This window comes from Canis lupus, chromosome X (assembly GCF_048164855.1).
Source record: "Canis lupus baileyi chromosome X, mCanLup2.hap1, whole genome shotgun sequence".
Classification (NCBI taxonomy): domain Eukaryota; kingdom Metazoa; phylum Chordata; class Mammalia; order Carnivora; family Canidae; genus Canis; species Canis lupus.
The window spans coordinates 82,003,701-82,027,693 of NC_132876.1; the positions used below are offsets into that span (position 1 = coordinate 82,003,701).

The 23,993-nt window shown below is 41.5% G+C and overlaps 1 protein-coding gene across 1 annotated transcript in view; it reads left to right on the forward strand.

Annotated features, from left to right (window-relative positions):
* DGKK (diacylglycerol kinase kappa) overlaps positions 1 to 23,993 on the forward strand; it is a 104,039-nt gene that overhangs the window by 71,226 nt on the left and 8,820 nt on the right. Inside the window, exons 16-22 of the mRNA XM_072817824.1 lie at positions 17,208 to 17,304; positions 17,579 to 17,686; positions 18,330 to 18,443; positions 18,786 to 18,920; positions 20,081 to 20,241; positions 20,782 to 20,923; positions 22,329 to 22,415. Coding sequence (XP_072673925.1) covers positions 17,208 to 17,304; positions 17,579 to 17,686; positions 18,330 to 18,443; positions 18,786 to 18,920; positions 20,081 to 20,241; positions 20,782 to 20,923; positions 22,329 to 22,415 — 844 coding nt within the window. The remainder of the gene's footprint in view (positions 1 to 17,207; positions 17,305 to 17,578; positions 17,687 to 18,329; positions 18,444 to 18,785; positions 18,921 to 20,080; positions 20,242 to 20,781; positions 20,924 to 22,328; positions 22,416 to 23,993) is intronic.

The following is a 23,993-nucleotide window of genomic DNA, read 5'->3' on the forward strand; positions in this document are numbered from 1 at the left end:
CACCAGGATAAGTATAGTTACCATCTGTCACCATATAATGTTATTAAAATATTATTGACTCCATTCCCTATGCTGTATATTTCATCTCTGTGACTTATTTGTATTATAACTGGAAGTTTGTACCTCTTAATCCCCTTTATCTATTTTGCTCATCTCCCCGCCCACATCCCCTCTGGCAACCACCAGTTTGTGCTCTCTATTTATGAATATTTTTCTATTTCTTTGTTTGTTTTGTTTTTAGACTCTACATGTAAGTGAAATTATACAGGATTTGTCTTTCTCTGTCAAACTTATCTTACTTAGCATAATACTCTCTGGGTACATCCATACTGCTACAAATGACAAGATTTCATTCCGTTGCTTGTCTTTTTTTTTGTTGTTGTTCTTTTAATTTTCTTTAATAGTGTCTTTTAAAATACAAGTGTTTTGAATTTTGATGAGTTCCAATTGATGAAGTGTTTTACTTTATGAACCATGCTTTGATGCCATATCTAAAAGGTTTTGCCTAACTTAAGGTCTTAAAATTTTTATCCTAAGTATTCTTCTAAAATTTGTGTTGTTTTTGCTCTTAGATTTAAGTCTATGATCTGCTTTGAGTTAGGTATTGTGTATGGTGTGAAGTAAGGGTCTAAGTTCATTTTTTGCAAATGAAGATCTAAGCACAGCACCATTTTTGAAGCTATCCTTTCCCCCAAAGAATTGTGTTGGTACCTTTGTCAAAAATCAATTGATGAAAAATGTAAGTTTTTTCTAGACTCTCACTTCTGTTCCATTATTCTATATGTCTATCCTCACACTGTCTTAATAACTGTAGCTTTGTAGTAAGTTTTGAAATTGGAAGATGAAAGTCCTGCAACTTTGTTCTTTTTCAGAATTGTTTTGGTTGTTCTAGGTATTTTGAATTTCCATAGAACTTCTTACCTTTCAAAACTCATGCCTTGTAGTGACTTATTGTGACTCCACTTTAAAAGCTCGTAGTATTCATCTTATTTTTATTTTCCATTCCCTTCCCCTATGTTCATCTGTTTTGTTTTTTTCTTAATAATAAATTTATTTTTTATTGGTGTTCAATTTGCCAACATACAGAATAACACCCAGTGCTCATCCCATCAAGGACATGTGTGTTTTTAGTTTCAGAGGTAGAATTCAGTGATTCATCAGTCGCATACAACACCCAATGCTCATTACATCAACTGCCTTCCTTAATGCCCACCACCCAGTTATCCCACTCCCCTATCCACCTCCCCTCCAGCAACAGTCCGTTTCTTCCCTAGAGTTAAGAGTCTGTTATGGTTTGCCTCCATCAACAGAAGAATGGATTTAAAAAATGTGATACACACTCACACACACACACACACACACACGGGAGTATTACTCAGCCATCAAAAAGAATGAAATCTTGCCATTTGTGTCAATGTGGATGGAACTAGAGTGTATTATGCTGAGCAAAATAAGTCAGTCAAAGAAAGACAAATAACATATGATTTTCACTCATATGTGGAATTTAAGAAACAAAACAGATGAACAAGGGGGAGTATCCTCTGATGGAAGAAAGTAAGTGAGTGAGTGAGTGAGTGAGTGAGTGAGTGAAGAACTTTGGGAAGTAACCTGAGTTCCATGGTCATACTTCTAAATGGCCTTGCTAACTACCAAAAGGAAGCTGTGCAGTGGAAGAATATTTCTCATTATACAGTACATGGAATAATAGTAACTATAAAATCTCACAGTTGTATTACTTTTTTTTTAATTTATTTTTTAATGGTGTTCAATTTACTAACATACAGAATAACCCCCAGTGCCCGTCACCCATTCACTCCCACCCCCCGCCCTCCTCCCCTTCTACCACCCCTAGTTCGTTTCCCAGATTTGCAGTCTTTACGTTCTGTCTCCCTTTCTGATATTTCCCACACATTTCTTCTCCCTTCCCTTATTTTCCCTTTCACTATTATTTATATTCCCCAAATGAATGAGAACATATAATGTTTGTCCTTCTCCGACTGACTTACTTCACTCAGCATAATACCCTCCAGTTCCATCCACATTGAAGCAAATGGTGGGTATTTGTCATTTCTAATAGCTGAGTAATATTCCATTGTATACATAAACCACATCTTCTTTATCCATTCATCTTTCGTTGGACACCGAGGCTCCTTCCACAGTTTGGCTATCGTGGCCATTGCTGCTATAAACATCGGGGTGCAGGTGTCCCAGCGTTTCATTGCATTTGTATCTTTGGGGAAAATCCCCAACAGTGCAATTGCTGGGTCGTAGGGCAGATCTATTTTTAACTGTTTGAGGAACCTCCACACAGTTTTCCAGAGTGGCTGCACCAGTTCACATTCCCACCAACAGTGTAAGAGGGTTCCCTTTTGTCCGCATCCTCTCCAACATTTGTGGTTTCCTGCCTTGTTAATTTTCCCCATTCTCACTGGTGTGAGGTGGTATCTCATTGTGGTTTTGATTTGAATTTCCCTGATGGCAAGTGATGCAGAGCATTTTCTCATATGCATGTTGGCCATGTCTATATCTTCCTCTGTGAGATTTCTGTTCATGTCTTTTGCCCATTTCATGATTGGATTGTTTGTTTCTTTGGTGTTGAGTTTAATAAGTTCTTTATAGATCTTGGAAACTAGCCCTTTATCTGATATGTCATTTGCAAATATCTTCTCCCATTCTGTAGGTTGTCTTTGAGTTTTGTTGACTGTATCCTTTGCTGTGCAAAAGCTTCTTATCTCGATGAAGTCCCAATAGTTCATTTTTGCTTTTGTTTCTTTTGCCTTCGTGGATGTATCTTGCAAGAAGTTACTATGGCCGAATTCAAAAAGGGTGTTGCCTGTGTTCTTCTCTAGGATTTTGATGGAATCTTGTCTCACATTTAGATCTTTCATCCATTTTGAGTTTATCATTGTGTATGGTGAAAGAGAGTGGTCTAGTTTCATTCTTCTGCATGTGGATGTCCAATTTTCCCAGCACCATTTATTGAAGAGACTGTCTTTCTTCCAATGGATAGTCTTTCCTCCTTTATCGAATATTAGTTGCCCATAAAGTTCAGGGTCCACTTCTGGATTCTCTATTCTGTTCCACTGATCTATGTGTCTGTTTTTGTGCCAGTAGCACACTGTCTTGATGACCACAGCTTTGTAGTACAACCTGAAATCTGGCATTGTGATGCCCCCAGATATGGTTTTCTTTTTTAAAATTCCCCTGGCTATTCGGGGTCTTTTCTGATTCCACACAAATCTTAAAATAATTTGTTCTAACTCTCTGAAGAAAGTCCATGGTATTTTGATAGGGATTGCATTAAACGTGTATATTGCCCTGGGTAACATTGACATTTTCAGAATATTAATTCTGCCAATCCATGAGCATGGAATATTTTTCCATCTCTTTGTGTCTTCCTCAATTTCTTTCAGAAGTGTTCTATAGTTTTGAGGGTATAGATCCTTTACATCTTTGGTTAGGTTTATTCCTAGGTATCTTATGCTTTTGGGTGCAATTGTAAATGGGATTGACTCCTTAATTTCTCTTTCTTCAGTCTCATTGTTAGTGTATAGAAATGCCACTGACTTCTGGGCATTGATTTTGTATCCTGCCACGCTACTGAATTGCTGTATGAGTTCTAGCAATCTTGGGGTGGAGACTTTTGGGTTTTCTATGTAGAGTATCATGTCATCGGCGAAGAGGGAGAGTTTGACTTCTTCTTTGCCAATTTGAATGCCTTTAATGTCTTTTTGTTGTCTGATTGCTGAGGCTAGGACTTCCAGTACTATGTTGAACAGCAGTGGTGAGAGTGGACATCCCTGTCTTGTTCCTGATCTTAGGGGAAGGGTCTCAGTGTTTCCCCATTGAGAATGATATTTGCTGTGGGCTTTTCATAGATGGCTTTTAAGATGTTGAGGAATGTTCCCTCTATCCCTACACTCTGAAGAGTTTTGATCAGGAATGGATGCTGTATTTTGTCAAATGCTTTCTCTGCATCCAATGAGAGGATCATATGGTTCTTGGTTTTTCTCTTGCTGATATGATGAATCACATTGATTGTTTTACGGGTGTTGAACCAGCCTTGTGTCCCAGGGATAAATCCTACTTGGTCATGGTGAATAATTTTCTTAATGTACTATTGGATCCTATTGGCCAGTATCTTGTTGAGAATTTTTGCATCCATGTTCATCAGGGATATTGGTCTGTAATTCTCCTTTTTGGTGGGGTCTTTGTCTGGTTTTGGAACTAAGGTGATGCTGGCCTCATAGAACGAATTTGGAAGTACTCCATCTCTTTCTATCTTTCCAAACAGCTTTAGGAGAATAGGTATGGTTTCTTCTTTAAACGTTTGATAAAATTCCCCTGGGAAGCCATCTGGCCCTGGACTCTTGTGTCTTGGGAGGTTTTTGATGACTGCTTCAATTTCCTCCCTGGTTATTGGCCTGTTCAGGTTTTCTATTTCTTCCTGTCCCAGTTTTGGTAGTTTGTGGCTTTCCAGGAATGCGCCCATTTCTTCTAGATTGCCTAATTTATTGGCGTATAGCTGTTCATAATATGTTTTTAAAATCGTTTGTATTTCCTTTGTGTTGGTAGTCATCTCTCCTTTCTCATTCATGATTTTATTAATTTGAGTCTTCTCTCTCTTCTTTTTAATAAGGCAGGCTAATGGTTTATCTATCTTATTAATTCTTTCAAAGAACCAACTCCTGGTTCTGTTGATCTGTTCCACAGTTCTTCTGGTCTCGATTTCGTTGAGTTCTGCTCGAATCCTTATTAACTCCCTTCTTCTCTTGGGTGTAGGATCTATTTGCTGTTTTTTCTCTAGCTCCTTTATGTGTAAGGTTAGCTTTTGTATTTGAGTTCTTTCCAGTTTTTGAATGGATGCTTGTATTGCGATCTATTTCCCCCTTAGGACTGCTTTTGCTGCGTCCCAAAGATTTTGAACGGTTGTATCTTCATTCTCATTAGTTTCCATGAATCTTTTTAATTCTTCCTTAATTTCCTGGTTGACCCTTTTATCTTTTAGCAGGATGGTCCTTAACCTCCACTTGTTTGAGGTCCTTCCAAACTTCTTGTTGTGATTTAGTTCTAATTTCAAGGCATTATGGTCTGAGAATATGCAGGGGACAATCCCAATCTTTTGGTATCGGTTCAGACCCGATTTGTGACCCAATATGTGGTCCATTTTGGAGAAAGTTCCATGTGCACTTGAGAAGAATGTGTATTCAGTTGAGTTTGGATGTAAAGTTCTGTAGATATCTGTGAAATCCATTTGGTCCAGTGTATCATTTAAAGCTCTCGTTTTTTGGAGATGTTGTGCTTAGAAGACCTATCGAGTATAGAAAGAGCTAGATTGAAGTCACCAAGTATAAGTGTATTATTATCTAAGTATTTCTTCACTTTGGTTAATAATTGATTGATATATTTGGCAGCTCCCACATTCGGGGCATATATATTGAGGATTGTTAAGTCCTCTTGTTGAATAGATCCTTTAAGTATGATATAGTGTCCCTCTTCATCTCTCACTACAGTCTTTGGGGTAAATTTTAGTTTATCTGATATAAGGATGGCTACCCCTGCTTTCTTTTGAGGACCATTCGAATGGTAAATGGTTCTCCAACCTTTTATTTTCAGGCTGTAGGTGTCCTTCTGTCTAAAATGAGTCTCTTGTAGACAGCAAATAGATGGGTCCTGCTTTTTTATCCAGTCTGAAACCCTGCGCCTTTTGATGGGGTCATTAAGCCCGTTCACATTCAGAGTTACTATTGAGAGATATGAGTTTAGTGTCATCATGATATCTATTCAGTCCTTGTTTTTGTGGATTGTTCCACTGGACTTCTTCTTAAAGGGCAATTTTAAGAGTCCCCCTTAAAATTTCTGGCAGAGCTGGTTTGGAGGTCACATATTCTTTCAGTTGCTGCCTGTCTTGGAAGCTCTTTATCTCTCCTTCCATTTTGAATGAGAGCCTTGCTGGATAAAGTATTCTTGGTTGCATGTTCTTCTCATTTAGGACCCTGAATATATCCTGCCAGCCCTTTCGGGCCTGCCAGGTCTCTGTGGAGAGGTCTGCTGTTACCCTAATACTCCTCCCCATAAAAGTCAGGGATTTCTTGTCTCTTGCTGCTTTAAGGATCTTCTCTTTATCTTTGGAATTTGCAAGCTTCACTATTAAATGTTGAGGTGTTGAACGGTTTTTATTGATTTTAGGGGGGGATCTCTCTATTTCCTGGATCTGAATGCCTGTTTCCCTTCCCAGATTAGGAAAGTTTTCAGCTAGAATTTGTTCAAATACATATTCTGGCCGTCTGTCCTTTTCGGCGCCCTCGGGAACCCCAATTAAACGTAGGTTTTTCTTTCTCAGGCTGTCGTTTATTTCCCTTAATCTATCTTCATGGTCTTTTAATTGTTTGTCTCTTTTTTCCTCAGTTTCCCTCTTTGCCATCAACTTGTCTTCTATGTCACTCACTCGTTCTTCCACCTCATTAACCCTCGTCGTTAGGACTTCTAGTTTGGATTGCATCTCATTCAATTGATTTTTAATTTCTGCCTGATTAGCTCTAAATTCTGCAGTCATGAAGTCTCTTGAGTCCTTTATACTTTTTTCTAGAGCCACCAGTAGCCGTATAATAGTGCTTCTGAATTGGCTTTCTGACATTGAATTGTAATCCAGATTTTGTAACTCTGTGGGAGAGAGGACTGTTTCTGATTCTTTTTTTTTGAGGTGAGGTTTTCCTTCTAGTCATTCTGCTCAGTGCAGAGTGGCCAAAAGCAAGTTGTATTGGGAAAAAGAGAAAAAGAGAGGAGAGAAAGAAGGAAAGAAAAGAGAAAGAGAAAAAAAAGGGAAGAAAAAAAACGAAAAAAAAAGGAAGAAAAAGAGAAAGAAAAAGAAAGGAGGAAAAAAAAGGGGGTGGGGGAAGGAAACAAATCAAAAAGCAAAACAAAACAAAAAAAGAACCACGGGGGAGTATCTTCTGATTCTGTGTACTTTAAGTCCCTTGGCTTCTCCTGGAAGTTGTCAGTCTAGCTGGTGTTCTGGGGGAGGGGCCTGTTGTGCTGGTTTTCAGGTGTTAGCAGTTGGGGGAGGTGCCGTGCCCCTGCCTGGTGCAGGGCTCAGTGGGGGTTGTTTACCCCGTGAGGCCGCAGGAGGAACAGCCCCAGTGGCGGGGCAGCTCTGGAAACCTGGATTCAGCTCCAGCAGGAACTCCGTCTGCAGGGCCTGGAGGCTCCCGGGCGGGGCCGCTGATCTGCTCAGCTGGGGCAGGAGCGTCCTTGCTGTCCTGGGCCCTCCCGGCCTCTGCCTGTCCCGGGGGAGGCCGGATCCTGGGCTGTGTCCCGGCGCCCTGTGCTCCGGGGCCTGCGCTGTTGGATTCGCGCTCCCGGGCCGCGCAGCCCCCTCCGCGGAGCCGCCACCCGAGCCCTCCCGAGCTGCTCCTGGAACCGCGCAGCCCCCTCCTCACGGAGCCTCTTCCTCTGCCTGAGCCCCTCCGAGCTGCTCCCGCCCCGCTGCCCCCTCCGCGGAGCCGCCGCCCGAGCCCCTCCGAGGTGCTCCGGGTCCCGCCGGGTCCCGCCGTGCGCGCTGCAGCCCTTAGGGAGCTCGGCGCACTCTCCCGGGGCGCAGTTCCTCTGTTAGTGTCCCAGGGAACCCGAGGGCATCCTCGCCCTCCTGGGTCCTGCTCCACCTCCCTGCGAGCCCCTTTCCGCCCGGGAAGGTCGGTGCAGCTCCTGCGTCTCCGGGACGGGGCTCTCCTGTCCTGGGGACACTCGCCCCGGCCTCAGCCCGGCTCCTCGCGGGGCCCCTCCCCCTTGGAGGCCTTTGTTTCTTTATTTCTTTTTCCCCCTCTTCCTACCTTGATAGATGCGCGAACTCTTCTCACTGTAGCATTCCAGCTGGTCTCTCTTTAAATCTCAGGCCGAAGTGATAGATTTTCAGGATAATTTGAAGGTTTTCTAGGTAATTTGGTGGGGACAGGTGATTTGGGGACCCTACTCTTCCGCCATCTTGCTCCTCCCCCCTGTATTACTTTTTATTAGGCATCAAAATCAAAATCAGGTGTAAAAACTCAGGGTCTAAAATGCTGTACAAGAATAGCACAAGAATGATTATGTACTATACTTATTAAAATATACATACATCTGATTTTTTCCAGTAAAATGTATTAAAATAATAATTTTAAAAAGCTCATAGTAAACTCTACCCAACCTTTTTTAAAATTTTTATTTATTTATTCATGAGAGACACAGAGACACAGGCAGAGGGAGAAGCAGGCTCCATGCAGGGGGCCCGACGTGGGACTCAATCCCGGGTCTCCAGGATCACACCCTGGGCTGAAGGCAGGGTGAAACCGCTGAGCCACCAGGGCTGCCCTCTATCCAACCTTTATAGTGATTGTAAGCCTAAGCCCCCTGCCTATTTTTATCAGAGATTCTACATTTAGTAAAACTGTCCTTCCCACCTCCCCCCTCCCAAGTCTCCTGATATCCTTTGCCTGTCCCATATTCTCTCCACTGGCTCCTCCTCTACAATCTGCCTAGTAGGCTTAGTTCTATTCTATGGCATTGGTTTGATATATAGGTCTTGGAAAATTCCTCCACTTTGCCAGAAAAGTTACACTTCAAGTGTATTGCCATATTAGAGTCATATGTTTCAAATGAAATTGATCCCAAGCAGATGAAACTTTGTGCTCCTGGAATGGAACTTGCCAGACTAGCTGGTGTGTATAAACCAGTTATTCTCATACTTTTTTGTGAGTATTGCTTTCTGAATATAGCTTACGTCTTCTAATTCTGAGTTAATATCAGCATCAAGGAAAAGCAGCAAATTGAGGTGATGATGAGGCTTCCAGAGGGCCCACGAACCCTTTCAGCAGATGTTTGCATAGGGATGCCAGTTATATTATCCTGGTATCCCCTCTTGTGTCTCACTACCATTGTGACATGACTATTCTCTATAAGAAGGTACTTGAAGATGGTACTGGCACAAATATAGACACACAGATCAATGGAACAGACTAGAGAGCCCAGAAATAAACCCATGATTAAATGGTCTATTACTCTACAACAAAGGAGGCATGAATATGCAATAGGAAAAGTCCCAACAAATGATGTTGGGAAAATTGGACAGCTATATGCACAAGTATGAAACTGGACCACTTTCTTATACCATACATAAAAATAAACTCAAAGCAGATTAATGACCTAAGTGTGAGACCTGAAACCATAAATATCCTAGAAGAGAGCACAGGTAATAATTTCTCTGACATAGGCTGTAGCAACATTTTTCTAGATATGTCTCCTCTGGCAAGGGAAACAAAAGCAAAAATAAACTATTGGGACTACATCAAAATAAAAAGCTTTTACTCAATAAAGGAAATAATCAGCAAAACAAAAAGACAACCTATTCAATGGGAGAAGATATTTGTAAATGATATATCCAATAAAGGGTTAGTATCCAGAGAGGGGGCAAAATGGCGGAGGAGTAGGATCCCCAAGTCACCTGTCCCCACCAACTTACTAGATAACTTTAAAATCATCTTGAAAACCTACAAATTCGGTCTGAGAGTTAAAGAGAGAACAGCTGGAATGCTACAGTGAGAAGAGTTTGTGGTTCTATCAAGGTGGGAAGACGGGAAAACAAATAAAGAAATAAAAAAGCATCCAAGGGGTAGCCCCCCACCCCCGTGAGGAGCCAGGCTAAGGCAGCGCTGCGAGTGCCCCCAGAAGAAGAAAGCCCCGTCCTGTAGGAAGTCCTGTAGGAACTTCACCAATCTTCCCAGAGGGAAAGGCGCTCGCAGGGAGCTCAGGCAGGATCCCAGGAGGGGCAGGGATGCCCTCAGGCTCCCAGGGGCACTAACAGAGGAACTGCACCCCTGGGGAGAGCTCAGCCCAGGTGTCTGGCCTGGATCACGCGCCCAGCAGGGCCCTGGGAGTAGCTCCGGCGGCCGCTTAGGCGGCGGCTCCAAGCGGAGGGGGCTGTGAGGCCCCGGGAGCGCGATTCCAGCGGTGCATGCCCCGGAGCCATGGGTGCTGGGGGATACAGCCCAAAATCCGGCACACCCCCCGGGAAAGGCAGAGGCCAGGAGAAGACAGGACAGCAAGGATGCTCCTGCCGCAGGGCACCTCCAGGCTGTGCAGATTGGCGACCCCTGCCCACAGACCATCCAGGCCCCTGCAGACTGGGAGCTGCAGTAGTTACTGCAGGAGCTGACTCCAGAGGTGGAGAGCTTGCCACCACCACTGTTGTTCCTCCTCCTGGTGTCACCTTGAACCTGGGACTGAGCAGGGGCCTCACAGAATAAACAGGTCACACTGAGCCGTGCACCGAGCAGGGGGCTGGGCAGCTCCCCCAGGTGCACACACCTGAGAATCAGCACAGAAGGACCCTCCCCCAGAAGACCAGCTAGAAAGACAGCGGAAAAGCAAGTTATTGACCAAGCAGCGCTGGAAAGTTCCAGGGGAAGTCGAGGGATTTACAGTATATAGAATCAGAGGATATTCCCCCTTGTTTTTTGTTTTCTGTTTGCCCCCCCCCTTTTTTTTCTCTCTCTTTTTTTCTCCTTTTCCAGTACAACTTATTTTGGCCACTCTGCACTGAGCAAAATGACTAGAAGGAAAAACTCACCACAATAAAAGAATCAGAAACACTACTCTCTCCCAGTGTTACAAAATTTGGATTACAATTCAATGTCAGAAATCCCATTCAGAAGCACAATTAAAAGCTACTGGTGGCTTTAGAAAAAAGCATAAAGGACTCAAGAGACTTCGTGACTGCATAATTTATATCTACTCAGGCCGAAATTAAAAATCAATTAAATGAGATGCAATCCAAACTGGAGGTCCTAATGATGAGGGTTAAGAGGCAGAAGAATGAGTGAGTGACATAAGACAAGTTGATGTCAAGGAAGGAAGCTGAAAAAGGGGAAAAACAATTAAAAGATCATGAGGAAAAGGGAAATAAATGACAGCCTCAGAAGGAAAAAATCTACATTTAATTGGGGTTCCAGAGGGCACCTAAAGGGACAGAGGTCCAGAAAGTGTATTTGAACAAATCATAGCTGAGAACTTCCATGATTTGTGGAGAGAAACAGGCATTCCGATCCAGAAGATAGAGAAATCCCCCACTAAAATCAATAAAAACTGTTTAACACCTTGACATTTAATCGTGAAACTTGCAAATTTCAAAGATAAAGAGAAGATCCTTAAAGCAGCAAGAGACAAGAATTTCCTAACTTGTATGAGGAGAAATATTAGATAAGGAGGAAACCTCTCCACAGAGACGTGGCAGGCAGGAAAGGGATGGCAAGATATATTCAAGGTAATTAAATGAGAAGAACATGCAGCGAAGAATAATTTATCCAGCAAGGCTCTCATTCAGAATAGCAGGGGAGATAAAGAGCTTCCAAGATAGGTAGAAACTAAAAGAATATGTGATCACCAAACCAGCTCTGCAAGAAATTTTAAGGGGGACTCTGTAAAAGAAGGAGGAAGTCCAAGGAAACAATCCATAAAAACAGGGACTGAATGGATATTATGAGGAAACTAACTTCATATCTTTCAATAGTAACTCTGAACATGAATGGGCTTAATGATCCCATCAAAAGACGCAGGGTTTCAGACTGGATAAAAAAGCAAGACCCATCTATTTGCTGTCTACAAGAGACTCATTTTAGACATAAGGATACCTACAGCCTGAAAATGAAAGATTGGAGAACCATTTACCATTCAAATGGTCCTCAAAAGAAAGCAGGGGTAGCCACCCTTATATCAGATAAATTAAAGTTTATCCCAAAGACTGTAGTAAGATGAAGAGGGACACTATATCATACTGAAAGGATCTATCCAACAAGAGGACATAACAATCATGAATATTTATGCCCTGAATGTGGGAGCTGCCAAGTATATCAATCAATTAATAACCAAAGTAAAGACATACTTAGATAATAATACACTTATACTTGGTGACTTGAATACAGTGCTTTCTATAATCTACAGATCTTCTAAGCACAACATCTCCAAAGAAATAAGAGATTTAAATTATACACTGGACCAGATGGATTTCACAGATATCTACAGAACTTTACATCCAAACTCAACTGAATACACATTCTTCTCAAGTGCACATGGAACTTTCTCCAGAATGGACCACATATTGGGTCACAAATCGGGTCTGAACCGATACCAAAAGATTGGGATTGTCCCCTGCATATGTTCAGACCATAATGCTTTGAAACTAGAACTCAATCACAAGAAGAAATTTGGAAGGATTTCAAACACGTGGAGATTAAGGACCATTCTGCTGGAAGAAGAAAGTGTCAACCAGGAAGTTAGAGAAGAATTAAAAAGATTCATGGAAACTAATGAGAATGAAGATACAACCGTTCGACATCTTTGGAATACAGCAAAAGCAGTCCTGAGGTTGAAATACATCGCAATACAAGCATCCATTGAAAAACTGGAAAGAACTCAAATACAAAAGCTAACCTTACACCCAAAGGAGCTGGAGAAGAAGCAGCAAATAGATCCTACACCCAGCAGAAGAAGAGAATTAATAAAGATTCGAGCAGAACTCAATGAAATAGAGACCAGAAGAACTGTGGGACAGATTAACAAAACAAGGAGTTGGTTCTTTAAAAGAATTAATAAGATAGATAAACCACTAGCCAGCCTTATTAAAAAGAAGAGAGAGAAGACTCAAATTAATAAATCATGAATGAGAAAGGACAGATCACCACCAACACCAAGGAAATACAAACGATTTTTTTAAACTTATTATGAGCATTATTGCCAATAAATTAGGCAATCTAGAAGATATGGACGCATTTCTGGATAACCACAAACTACCAAAACTGGAACCGGAAGAAATAGAAAACCTGAACAGGCCACTAACCAGGAAGGAAATTGAAGCAGTCATCAAAATCTCCCAAGACACAAAAGTCCAGGGTCAGATGGCTTCCCAGGGGAATTCTATCAAAATTTTAAAGAAAAAAAACCATACTTATTTTACTAAAGCTGTTCGGAAAGATAGAAAGAGATGGGGTAATTCCAAACTCATTCTATGAGGCCAGCATCACCTTAATTCCAAAACCAGACAAAGACCCCACCAAAAAGGAAAATTATAGACCAATATCCCTGATGAACACAGATGTAAAAATTCTCAACAAGATAGGATCAACAAGATAGCCAATAGGATCCAACAGTACATTAAGAAGATTATTCACCATGACCAAGTGGGATTTATCCCTGGATGTAAGGCTGGTTCAACACTCATAAAGCAATCAATGGGAGAGATCATATCACCAAGAGAAAAAACAAGAACCATATGATCCTCTCAATAGATGCAGAGAAAGCATTTGACCAAATACTGCATCCATTCCTGACCAAAACTTTTCAGAGTGTAGGGATAGAAGGAATATTCCTCAGCATCTTAAAAGCCATCTATGAAAAGCCCACAGCAAATATCATTCTCAATGGGGAAACACTGAGACCCTTCCCCTAAGATCAGGAACAAGACAGGGATGTCCACTCTCACCACTGCTATTCAACATAGTACTGGAAGTCCTAGCCTCAGCAATCAAGCAACAAAAAGAAATAAAAGGCATTCAAATTTCAAAGAAGTCAAACTCTCCCTCTCTGCAGATGATAAGATACTCTACATAGAAAACCCAAAAGACTCCACCCCAAGAATGCTAGAACTCATACATCAATTTGGCAGTGTGGCAGGATACAAAATCAATGCCCAGAAATCACTGGCATTTCTATACACTAACAATGAGACTGAAGAAAGAGAAATTAAGGAGTCAATCCCATTTACAATTGCACCCAAAAGCATAAGATACCTAGGAATAAACCTAACCAAAGAGGTAAAGGATCTATACCCTAAAAACTATAGAACACTTCTGAAAGAAATTGAGGAAGACACAAAGAGATGGAAAAATATTCCATGCTCATGGATTGGAAGAATTAATATTGTGAAAATGTCTGTGTTACCCAGGGCAATTTACAGGTTTAATGCAATCCCTATCAAAATACCACGGACTTTTTTCAGAGAGTTGGAACAAATCATCTTAAGATTTGTGTGGAATCAGAAAAGACCCCGAATAGCCAGGGGAATTTTAACATTTTTTAAAATTTTTTTATTTATTTATGATAGTCACAGAGAGAGAGAGAGAGAGAGAGAGACAGAGACACAGGCAGAGGGAGATGCAGGCTCCATGCACCGGGAGCCCTACGTGGGACTCGATACCGGGTCTCCAGGACCACGCCCTGGTCCAAAGGCAGGCACTAAACCGCTGCGCCACCCAGGGATCCCCTAGCCAGGCGAATTTTAAAAAAGAAAACCATATCTGGGGGCATCACAATGTCAGATTTCAGGTTGTACTACAAAGCTGTGGTCATCAAGACAGTGTGGTACTGGTACTAAAACAGACACATAGATCAATGGAACAGAATAGAGAACCCAAAAGTGGACCCTCATCTTTATGGTCAACTAATATTCGACAAAGCAGGAAAGACTATCCACTGGAAAAAGGGCAGTCTCTTCACTAAATGCTTTTGGGAAAATTGGACAGCCACATGCAGAAGAATGACACTAGACCATTCTTTTACACCATACACAAAGATAAACTCAAAATGGATGAAAGATCTAAATGTGAGACAAGATTCCATCAAAATCCTAGAGGAGAACACAGGCAACACCCTTTTTGAACTTGGCCACAGCAACTTCTTGTGAGATACATCCATCAAGGCAAGAGAAACAAAAGCAAAAATGAATTATTTGGACTAGATCAGGATAAGAAGCTTCTGCACAGCCAAAGAAACAGTCAACAAAACTAAAAGACAACCTACAGAATGGGAGAAGATATTTGCAAATGACCTATCAGATAAAGTATCTGATACTTTAGTTCTTACTATCCAAGGTCTATAAAGAACTTATTAAACTCAACAGCAAAGAAACAAACAATCCAATCATGAAATGGGCAAAAGACATGAACAGAAATTTCACAGAGGAAGACATAGTCATGGCCAAAAAGCAGATGAGAAAATGTTCCGCATCACTGGCCATCAGGGAAATCCAAATCAAAACCACAATGAGATACCACCTCACACCAGTGAGAATGGTGAACATTAACAAGACAGGAAAGAACAGATGTTGGAGAGGATGTGGAGACAGGGGAACCCTCTTACACTGTTGGTGGGAATGTGAACTGGTGCAGCCACTCTGGAAAACTGTGTGGAGATTCCTCACAGTGTTAAAAATAGATCTGCCCCACTACCCAGCATTTGCACTGCTGGGAATTTACCTCAAAGATACAGATGCAGTGAAACACCAGGACACCTGCACCCAATGTTTCTAGCAGCAATGTCCACAATAGCCAAACTGTGGAAGGAGCCTCGGTGTCCATTGAAAGATGAATGGATAAAGAAAATGTTGTCTATGTATACAATGGAATATTACTCAGCCATTAGAAAGGACAAATACCCACCATTTGCTTCAACGTGGAGGGACTTGGAGGATATTATGCTGAGTGAAATAAGTCAATCAAAAAAGGACAAACATTTTATGGTCTCATTCATTTGGGGAATATAAAAATTAGTGAAAGGGAATAAAGGAAAAGGAGAGAAAATGTGTGAAAGTATCAGTGAGGGTGACAAAACTTTTGAGACACCTAACTCTGGGAAGTGAACAAGGGGTAGTGGAAGGGGAGGTGGGCAGGGGGTTGGGGTGACTGGGTGATGGGCCCTGAGAGGGGCATTTGGTGGGATGAGCACTGGGTGTTATGCAATATGTTGGCAATTTGAACTCCAATAAACACTTTTTTTAAAAAAGTGTTATGAATTGATCAGCCTGGATGTACTTATAGGATAATAGTTAATAAAAGTATTCATTTTTGTCTGTAAAAAAGGGTTACTATCCGAATTATATAAAGAATTTATGCAGCTCAACACCAGAAAAATAAATAATCTAATTTAAATGGTCAGAAGATGTGAAGAGACATTTATTCAAAGAAGACATACAGATGGCCAACAGATACATGAAAAGATGTTCAATATCATTAATCATCAGGGAAATGTAAATCAAAATGTCAATGAGCTACTGCCTCACACTTAGGAGAATAGCTACAATCAAAAACCCAAGAAACAAGTGTTGGCAAGGATATGAAGAAAGGGGAACCCTCTTTTACTGTTAGGAAAGCAAATTGATGCAACCACTGTGAAAAACAATATGGAGTTTCCTCAAAAAATTAAAAATAGAATCACCATATAATCTAGCAATTTCATTCTGCCTATTTACTCAAAGAAAATGAGAACACTAATTTGAAAAGATATGTGTACCCCTATGTTTAATGCAGCATTATTTATAATAGCCAAGATATGGAAGCAACCCAAGTGTCCATCTATAGATGAATGGATAATGGTATTCCATATATACAATGACATATTACTCAGCCATGAAAGATAATGAAATCTTGCCTTTGCAACAACATGGTTGGATCCAGAGATTATAATACTAATCTTATATATAAGATTATAATACTAAGCCAATCGGGGAAAGGCAAATACCATATGATTTCGCTCATATGTGGAATTTAAGAAACAAAACAAATGAACAAAGAAAAAATAGACAAACCAAAAAACAGACTCTTAAGTATAGAGAACAAATTAATGGTTACCAGAGGGGAGGTGGTTGAGTGATGGATATAATAGGTGATAGGGATTAAAGAGTACACTTGAAAAAAAAAGAAAAAAAAAGAAAAAAAAGAGTACACCTGTCACAATGAGCACTGAGTAATGTATAGAATTGTTAAATCTCTATATTGTATACCTGAAACTAATATAACACTGCATGTTAACTATACTAGAATTTTTTTTTGAAGTTCGACTTGCCAACATATAGTATAACACCCAGTGCTCATCCCATCAAGTGCCTTCCTTAGTGCCCATCACCCAGTTACCCCATCCTCCATCTCCCCTTCCACTACCCTTTGTTCATTTTCCAGGGTTAGGAGTCTCATGTTTTGTCACACACACCCCTAATTTTTCCCACTCATTTTCCTTCCTTTCTCTTATAATCCCTTTCACTATTTCTTATACTGGAATTTTAAAAAACCCTTTTTTAAAAAGGAAGGCACTTGAGGTATAAAATGGTGTCTCCTCTTGCTTTTCTTCATTCATTTATCTTTGTATTATTCACCCTCTGACTACCTTTCTCTACTCTTATCTCCCTATAGTAGCCGCCTTAAGAACAAGATGTGGTATGGCCTTCTTGGAAGCAAGGAACTTTTCCAGCGCTCTTATAGGAAACTGGAAGAACGAGTACACCTGGAGGTGAGTGGAAAAGGGGGCAATACTTCCTGGGTGTGGAGAAAGAAAATCTCATTACTTTGGGAATCAACTTTCAGCATATCTTTGGTTCTTCCCAAGCTTTAACTCTGATTCTCCCTCACCACTTATGGGAGAAAGGCATAAAGATAGATTTTCATTTTATGGATAAGAAAACGGTAGCATGAAGAGAAGACAGAGTCCTTTCCCCATCTCTGTAAGTGTCCCTTCACATTGGTATCTGAAGGGCTAACCAATGAGAACTACTCTTTTCTTTCAGTGTGATGGAGAAGCCATCTCCTTGCCAAACCTTCAAGGCATTGTAGTGCTCAACATTACCAGCTATGCTGGAGGTGTCAACTTTTGGGGAAGTAATACAGCAACCACAGTGAGTATGGAACAAGGAACAGGGAAGGAAAAAGGCTTGACCCCTCAAGGTCTCTCTGAAAGGGTAGCTGGACTGAATGGTGTAGGAAGTAGACAACGGGGGAATAGGAGAAAGACTGAGAACCTTTATTAGCTCAGCTATGTAATCAGAGTCTTTTAGGGAAATTGCCATTCCAGAGCACAAGAATCAACCAAAGGCCTTAATATCAGATCAAATCTTAGGTGCTGCCTGGACTTTGAATTTTCTACTTGTCAGACCTGAAAAATCCTTAAAAGGTTTTTCATTTCTCCAAGGAGCTCTGTCAATAAAACCTTCTGGGAAATTGGCCATCACCTCTTTCCTCTGAGCTCACCCAAGAAGGTCATGAGGCCAATGGGACTGGCCTTGGGAATTTATGATGCTAGATTGGACAGGAAGGAACCAGCTAACAGTTGAGATCTCAAAAGGGGCAGAGAATTGTGATCTCAGTGCCCTTTTCCCAGAGTGGCTTCCTTATTTCATCTTTTCCCTTTTAATATGTAGTTTTTCCACTCTTCATGAACTAGAAAAATTTTCACCAGGAGCCTTCAAAGCATAAGTTATTGTGATAGACAGGGAATGGTTTCTCAAGGGTGGGATATGTGACACAGTTTTTCCTCCTCAGGAATATGAGGCTCCTGCAATAGATGATGGGAAGCTGGAGGTAGTGGCTATCTTTGGTTCTGCACAAATGGCAATGTCCCGTATCATTAACCTGCATCATCATCGTATTGCCCAGGTAGGCAAGGGTCAGATGGGCACCAGTAAAGGCTGGGCTTTGTGGCTACAACCCAGAATGTGGAGTAGTCCCACAAATTAACTAGATGTAAGAGTGCCACGGTAGAGGGAGGCTATCTGGTGGGGTGGTAAGGTGCTGGCTAAGGTTGGAGACAGAGGTAGTGGGGACCAAAAGGAGCAAAAAGCCTATAGGAAACAAGTGTTGTCTACTGAGATAATCTGATTCACATCTCTGCCAGTCCTGCTTCAGATACACATTAAGGCCATTATTGTGGGATTATCAGATTGATCTGTAGTAGTTGCCTCACTTTTCTCCCCCACTCTCCCTCCTCTTGTCTGGTAGTGCCGTGAGGTGATGATAACCATTGATGGTGAAGAAGGTATTCCAGTGCAGGTGGATGGGGAGGCCTGGGTTCAGAGGCCCGGCCTTATCAAGATTAGATATAAGAATGCTGCCCAAATGTTGACAAGAGATCGGGTAAGAAAGGAAAGTCTCACCTTCCTCCTACATTGTCTCATCTACAGCTGTCATTTGAGTATTGAATACGTCCAGTCAAGCAGAATTACTCAAAGGGAGGTCTGCATGCCAGTTATATCAGAGTCACCTTGGATGCTTATTAGAAATGCATATCCCTGGGCCTCACACCAGACTCAGTGAATCAGAATGGGGATGGGTAGTTCCTGGGTATTGCATTTGTAAATACGTTCTCTGAGACATTCTGCTATATACTAACATCTGCAAACCACTGTCCAATAGAGTGAGACAAGGAGCTTTCTCCTTTGATTTTAGACAAAGTTGTTCTGCTCCTCCCACTGAACAGAGAGCTAAAGGCCTCAAGTAGCTATGGAGAAATCTCCTTTAACAAGAGATTCTTCATTGAATATGGTCTTTAAGTGCCTCTAAAGTTTAAAATGCTGCATTTACAAATGTCACCCACTTCAGTTAAATCATCTAAAGGTAGAAAGAAGCCATTATTGATCAGATGTTCAGTGCCTGGAGGCTTTCTGACCTGTGAACAGACTGACCTGTGAATAGTCCATAGAAAGAGCAATAGTGAGGGATGGGAAGTCTAGTTTACAAACTGCCTATTTTGTGCTGGGCACATGTACTCTCTCAAGTAGGTCCTCCCAACAATCCTATGAGATAGATACTCTCATTCCTGATTTACAGGTGAGGGAAATGAAAACCAGAGAGGTTAAATAATGTGTGCTAGAGATCACGCAACCAGTAAATGACAGAAGCACAATTCAAAATTAAACTAGTTATATCTGGCCCTATAATCCATCACATTTGGCCTAGATTTGGCAAAGAAAGGAGTATGGAAGGTACTTCATTGTCTTATGATTATGATGCCCTCATATAGGAGCTTCTGGAAGGTGAACATCTATCTGACTGAAGCATGTGATCCCAAGATGCAGCACAGTAACAACAACAATTAACAGTGCCTAGTAGGAAAGGGATAGTGAATAAAATAAAGGATAGATGTGGAGGTGTGTAGATGAGTATATAGAAGAGTGGATGGGATTCTCTTTCTTGTTTACCCTCTATACCCACAAATATCAGACTTATAAACAAATCTGTCACGTACCTTCTTAGCTATAGTGATCATCAGGATCTGCCACTATCTTCATTTTCAGGACTTTGAGAACTCAATGAAAATGTGGGAGTGCAAGCATAGTGAAATTCAAGCTGCCTCTCAACCCCAGCTGGACTCCCAGGAATTTCAGGATAGCCTCTCTGATGAGGAGTATGCCCAGATGAAGCACTTAGCTCGACTTGCAGAAAACCTCATTAGCAGGTAAGTGGACTGGCCCAGATACAGGGCTGGAAATCCGAAGAACAGATAGGGAGAAGGAACTAACTTGTGTCTATTGGCTGCTAGAGAGCGTGGCCTCAGAAAGGAGTCTTTTCCAGAACTCTGAAGATTGACGGGGACCCTGACAATCCAGGCAGGAAATAGTCTTTGTGCTCAGCAATAAGCCAGTTTGAACCTCTTCCTTTTTAGCCTCAGAGATGAACTTTGATCTCCTGCCCCAGACCCAATAGGACTATTTTTCCTTGCCCTTAAATATCAAAAGGGCCTCCGAGTTCTCAAAGTCAGCTTCCCTTCTCTAGCCTGGCCTCCCACTCTCCCAAAGCACCCAGTATCTAAATCAGCAGAGATAAGGATGGGTAAAGACAAATACCTAGAGAAAAGCAGAAACATTTTCTGGCATAGTTGGGCCAGAACTACCCAGGGTTCTCATTTCTACTTTCATCTCAACTCTCACCAGCACCGCAGGCCAGAAGTTTTATTTATAATTTCCAGACCCATTTATCTGTTCTTGTTTTATTACAGACTTACTGACCTGAGCAAGGTCCACCAGCATGTGTCTGTTCTCATGGATTCTGTGAATGCCAGTGCTAACATCCTGAATGATATGTTTTACAGCCAAGACAGTGGCAGTGAGGCAGGTGCAGCTTCCTGCATTCCCCAAGAGGTAAGAAAGGAAAGGGAAAATGAAGAGAAGGAGTCAAACCAAAAAGGAAAGGGGAAGAAAGTGAAGAAAAGTGAGCCAGAGGCTGGGTGGATAAACTGGACAAATGATATGACAGGAAACTGATCAATAAAGTAGAAGGGAAAGCAAGTATACCTTGACTTGTTACAGGTTTAGAGTGGTTACTGGGGAAATCCCATGGCAGATTTCATCAGTGTGAGAGCTAGCCCTCTTCCTGGTAGCTACACTGGCCTCAGGAGAAATAGCCAATGGATGGAGAGAAACTTGGCATTGGCACATTCTCATCCCATGTGGATCCCTATATAACCTATTAATGTGACACTTGCCATTGAAACCTGAGCTCTAGGCTGCCTTGGTTTCCCTCCTAAGGGAAAAGTCCAGATGAGGATATTTGATGTGCCATCCCATGACTTTACCCACTGCCAGAAGATTGAAGTCATTCTTTTTAAAAAGTAACTGTAGTGCTAAGTAAACAATACAAAATACAAAAGGGCCACATATAGGATCAGGGCCTCCTAAAAAGTAGTTTGCTTATTTATTTTCAACCAGACTTAGTTGGTGGAGGCCTGAAGCTCAATCAGCTATTAGAAATGACAAATACCCACCATTTGCTTCAACGTGGATGGAACTGGAGGGTATTATGCTGAGTGAAGTAAGTCAGTCGGAGAAGGACAAACATTATATGTTCTCATTCATTTGGGGAATATAAATAATAGTGAAAGGGAATATAAGGGAAGGGAGAAGAAATGTGTGGGAAATATCAGAAAGGGAGACAGAACGTAAAGACTGCTAACTCTGGGAAACGAACTAGGGGTGGTAGAAGGGGAGGAGGGCGGGGGGTGGGAGTGAATGGGTGACGGGCACTGGGGGTTATTCTGTATGTTAGTAAATTGAACACCAATAAAAAATAAATTAAAAAAAATAAATTAAAAAAAAATAAATAAAATGTAATATAATATGAAAAAAAAAAAAAACCCTGGAGTTTTAAAAAGAGATGGTTGGGCCTAACCCCACCTACAATGGGAAAGGTGGTTTTAGTGTAGCAGCAACAAGTAGACTCAGATTTACTCTCTGGTTTACATATTTCCTATTTCACTATATCCACACCAGTCAATCAATGGTACCAAATGCCAAGGTGTGCCAACCACTTCACAGGACACACCAATACAACTATACCAGTAGTTGACAGCTCTGGTTCTGTCAGTTCTGACTGGTTGATGTCCTGCTGTAATATTTGTGCTATATTTTGAATATTACTTTTTCACCTATAGCCATATCCTACTAGCCTGCTCCTACCTTCCTACAGAGAAGACAGCTGCATGCTTACTAACCAACAACTCCTCTGTCTTTGTCCTTTCCCTTCCTTCCTTCTCCTTTCTTCTCTCAGACTCTAAGCAGAAATGATGCAGTAGATGTTACATTTAGTCTTAAAGGGCTCTACGATGACACTAAAGCTTTCCTGGATGAAAACTTGGTGAGTGGAGGGGGTTGAATGAGGGAGGGCAAAATATTCCATTTGAAGATGGTCATGGTCAATGCTTGGTTCTAGGGTGTTGGAAGACATGTAGGAGCATTTTGGCCAGGTGCTTACCTGGCAGTGCCTGCTGTGTCATCCTCACCCAGAGTTGTCATTGATTGTATCAATTCACAGGTTATGCTAATTCATAGTGAGTATGATATCCTTGAAGAAAATCTCTCCCCTCTCCTTTGGCAAATGTCTCCTGGATCCAGACCAGCCCAATCAAAAGTAAGGTCTTCTCATCATACCTAACACAGGTTCAATAGAAAGGGGTGAGCTCTTTTGAGCCACTCCATTTCTCTCAAGTTTCCATATACCTCTGTCACCACGTGGGAAGACAGTAATAGGAAGCTCTGGGTTTAAATTCCCAATCTGCCACAGACTAACTGTATTCATTTCCTAAGGCTGCTGTACCAAAGTACTGAAACCTGGGTAACTTAAACAATAGAAATTTATTATCTCACAGTTTTGGAGGCCAGAATCCTGAAATCAATGTGTCAGCAGGGCTATATTCCCTCTGAAACCTGTAGGCAAATCCTTCCTTGCCCTTTCCTAGCTTCTGGTGACTTTCTGGCAATCTTTGGTGTTCCTTGGCTTGTAGATGCATTACTCCAATCCTCCATCTTCACATGGTATTCCTCCTATGTTTCTCATCTTCACATGACCATTGACCATTGTCTTATAAGGATACTGGATCAGTGGCCTACCCTACTCCAGTATGACCTCATCTGTAATGATGCCATTTCCAAATAAGGTCATATTCTGAAGTACTGAGGGCTAGGATTTCAACACATCTTTCTTGGGGGTACACAATTGAATCCATGACACTAGCTGTGTAAAGTAACCTCACATATCTGGGTCTCAGTTTCCCTATCTATAAAATAGTAATTGTAGTCTCTACCTCTCCAGGTTGTTGTGAGAATTAAATTAACTATTATATATTAAGTGCATACCTGGCCTGGCACATAGTAGCAGCCTGATAGATGGTAGATTTTATTAGTGTTAGGGAAAATGAACTGAAACTCAGTTTTTTGAACTACAAGAATAGTTTAATGTTTCTCATAATGCAAAGCCCATAGTCATACTGGATGAGTATGCTCTGATGAGTCAACTGATCATGACCACCCCACTTTTGGGTTTGCTGCTAAAGCCCTGAGGCAGGTGCTGTTCTTGCCTCTCATCTAATTAAGGTTTATTTGAAGAGGGGCTTCTGAGTTGATATTGCAAGAAGTGCATCCACTTCCCCTTTTCCGTTTGCACATCTAATTGACACACTGCACAGGTGGCTAAGGCAATCATGACAGGCTGTCCCAGCATCTGAGCCCCAAGCTAGGATCTTTCAGCCTTAAACAACAGCAACAGAAGTACTCTCTATATATAGGCAGAGCTCAATGGCCTTGCCAGTCTGAGCAGCAGGAAACATGGAGCTTGGCCACTCATGGCCAGTCAGGCTTTCTTGAAGCTCATGGCATGAAAATTGGTTTGTGCCAACCAACAACCTGAACTGAGGATATACCACACTTAACATAGGGT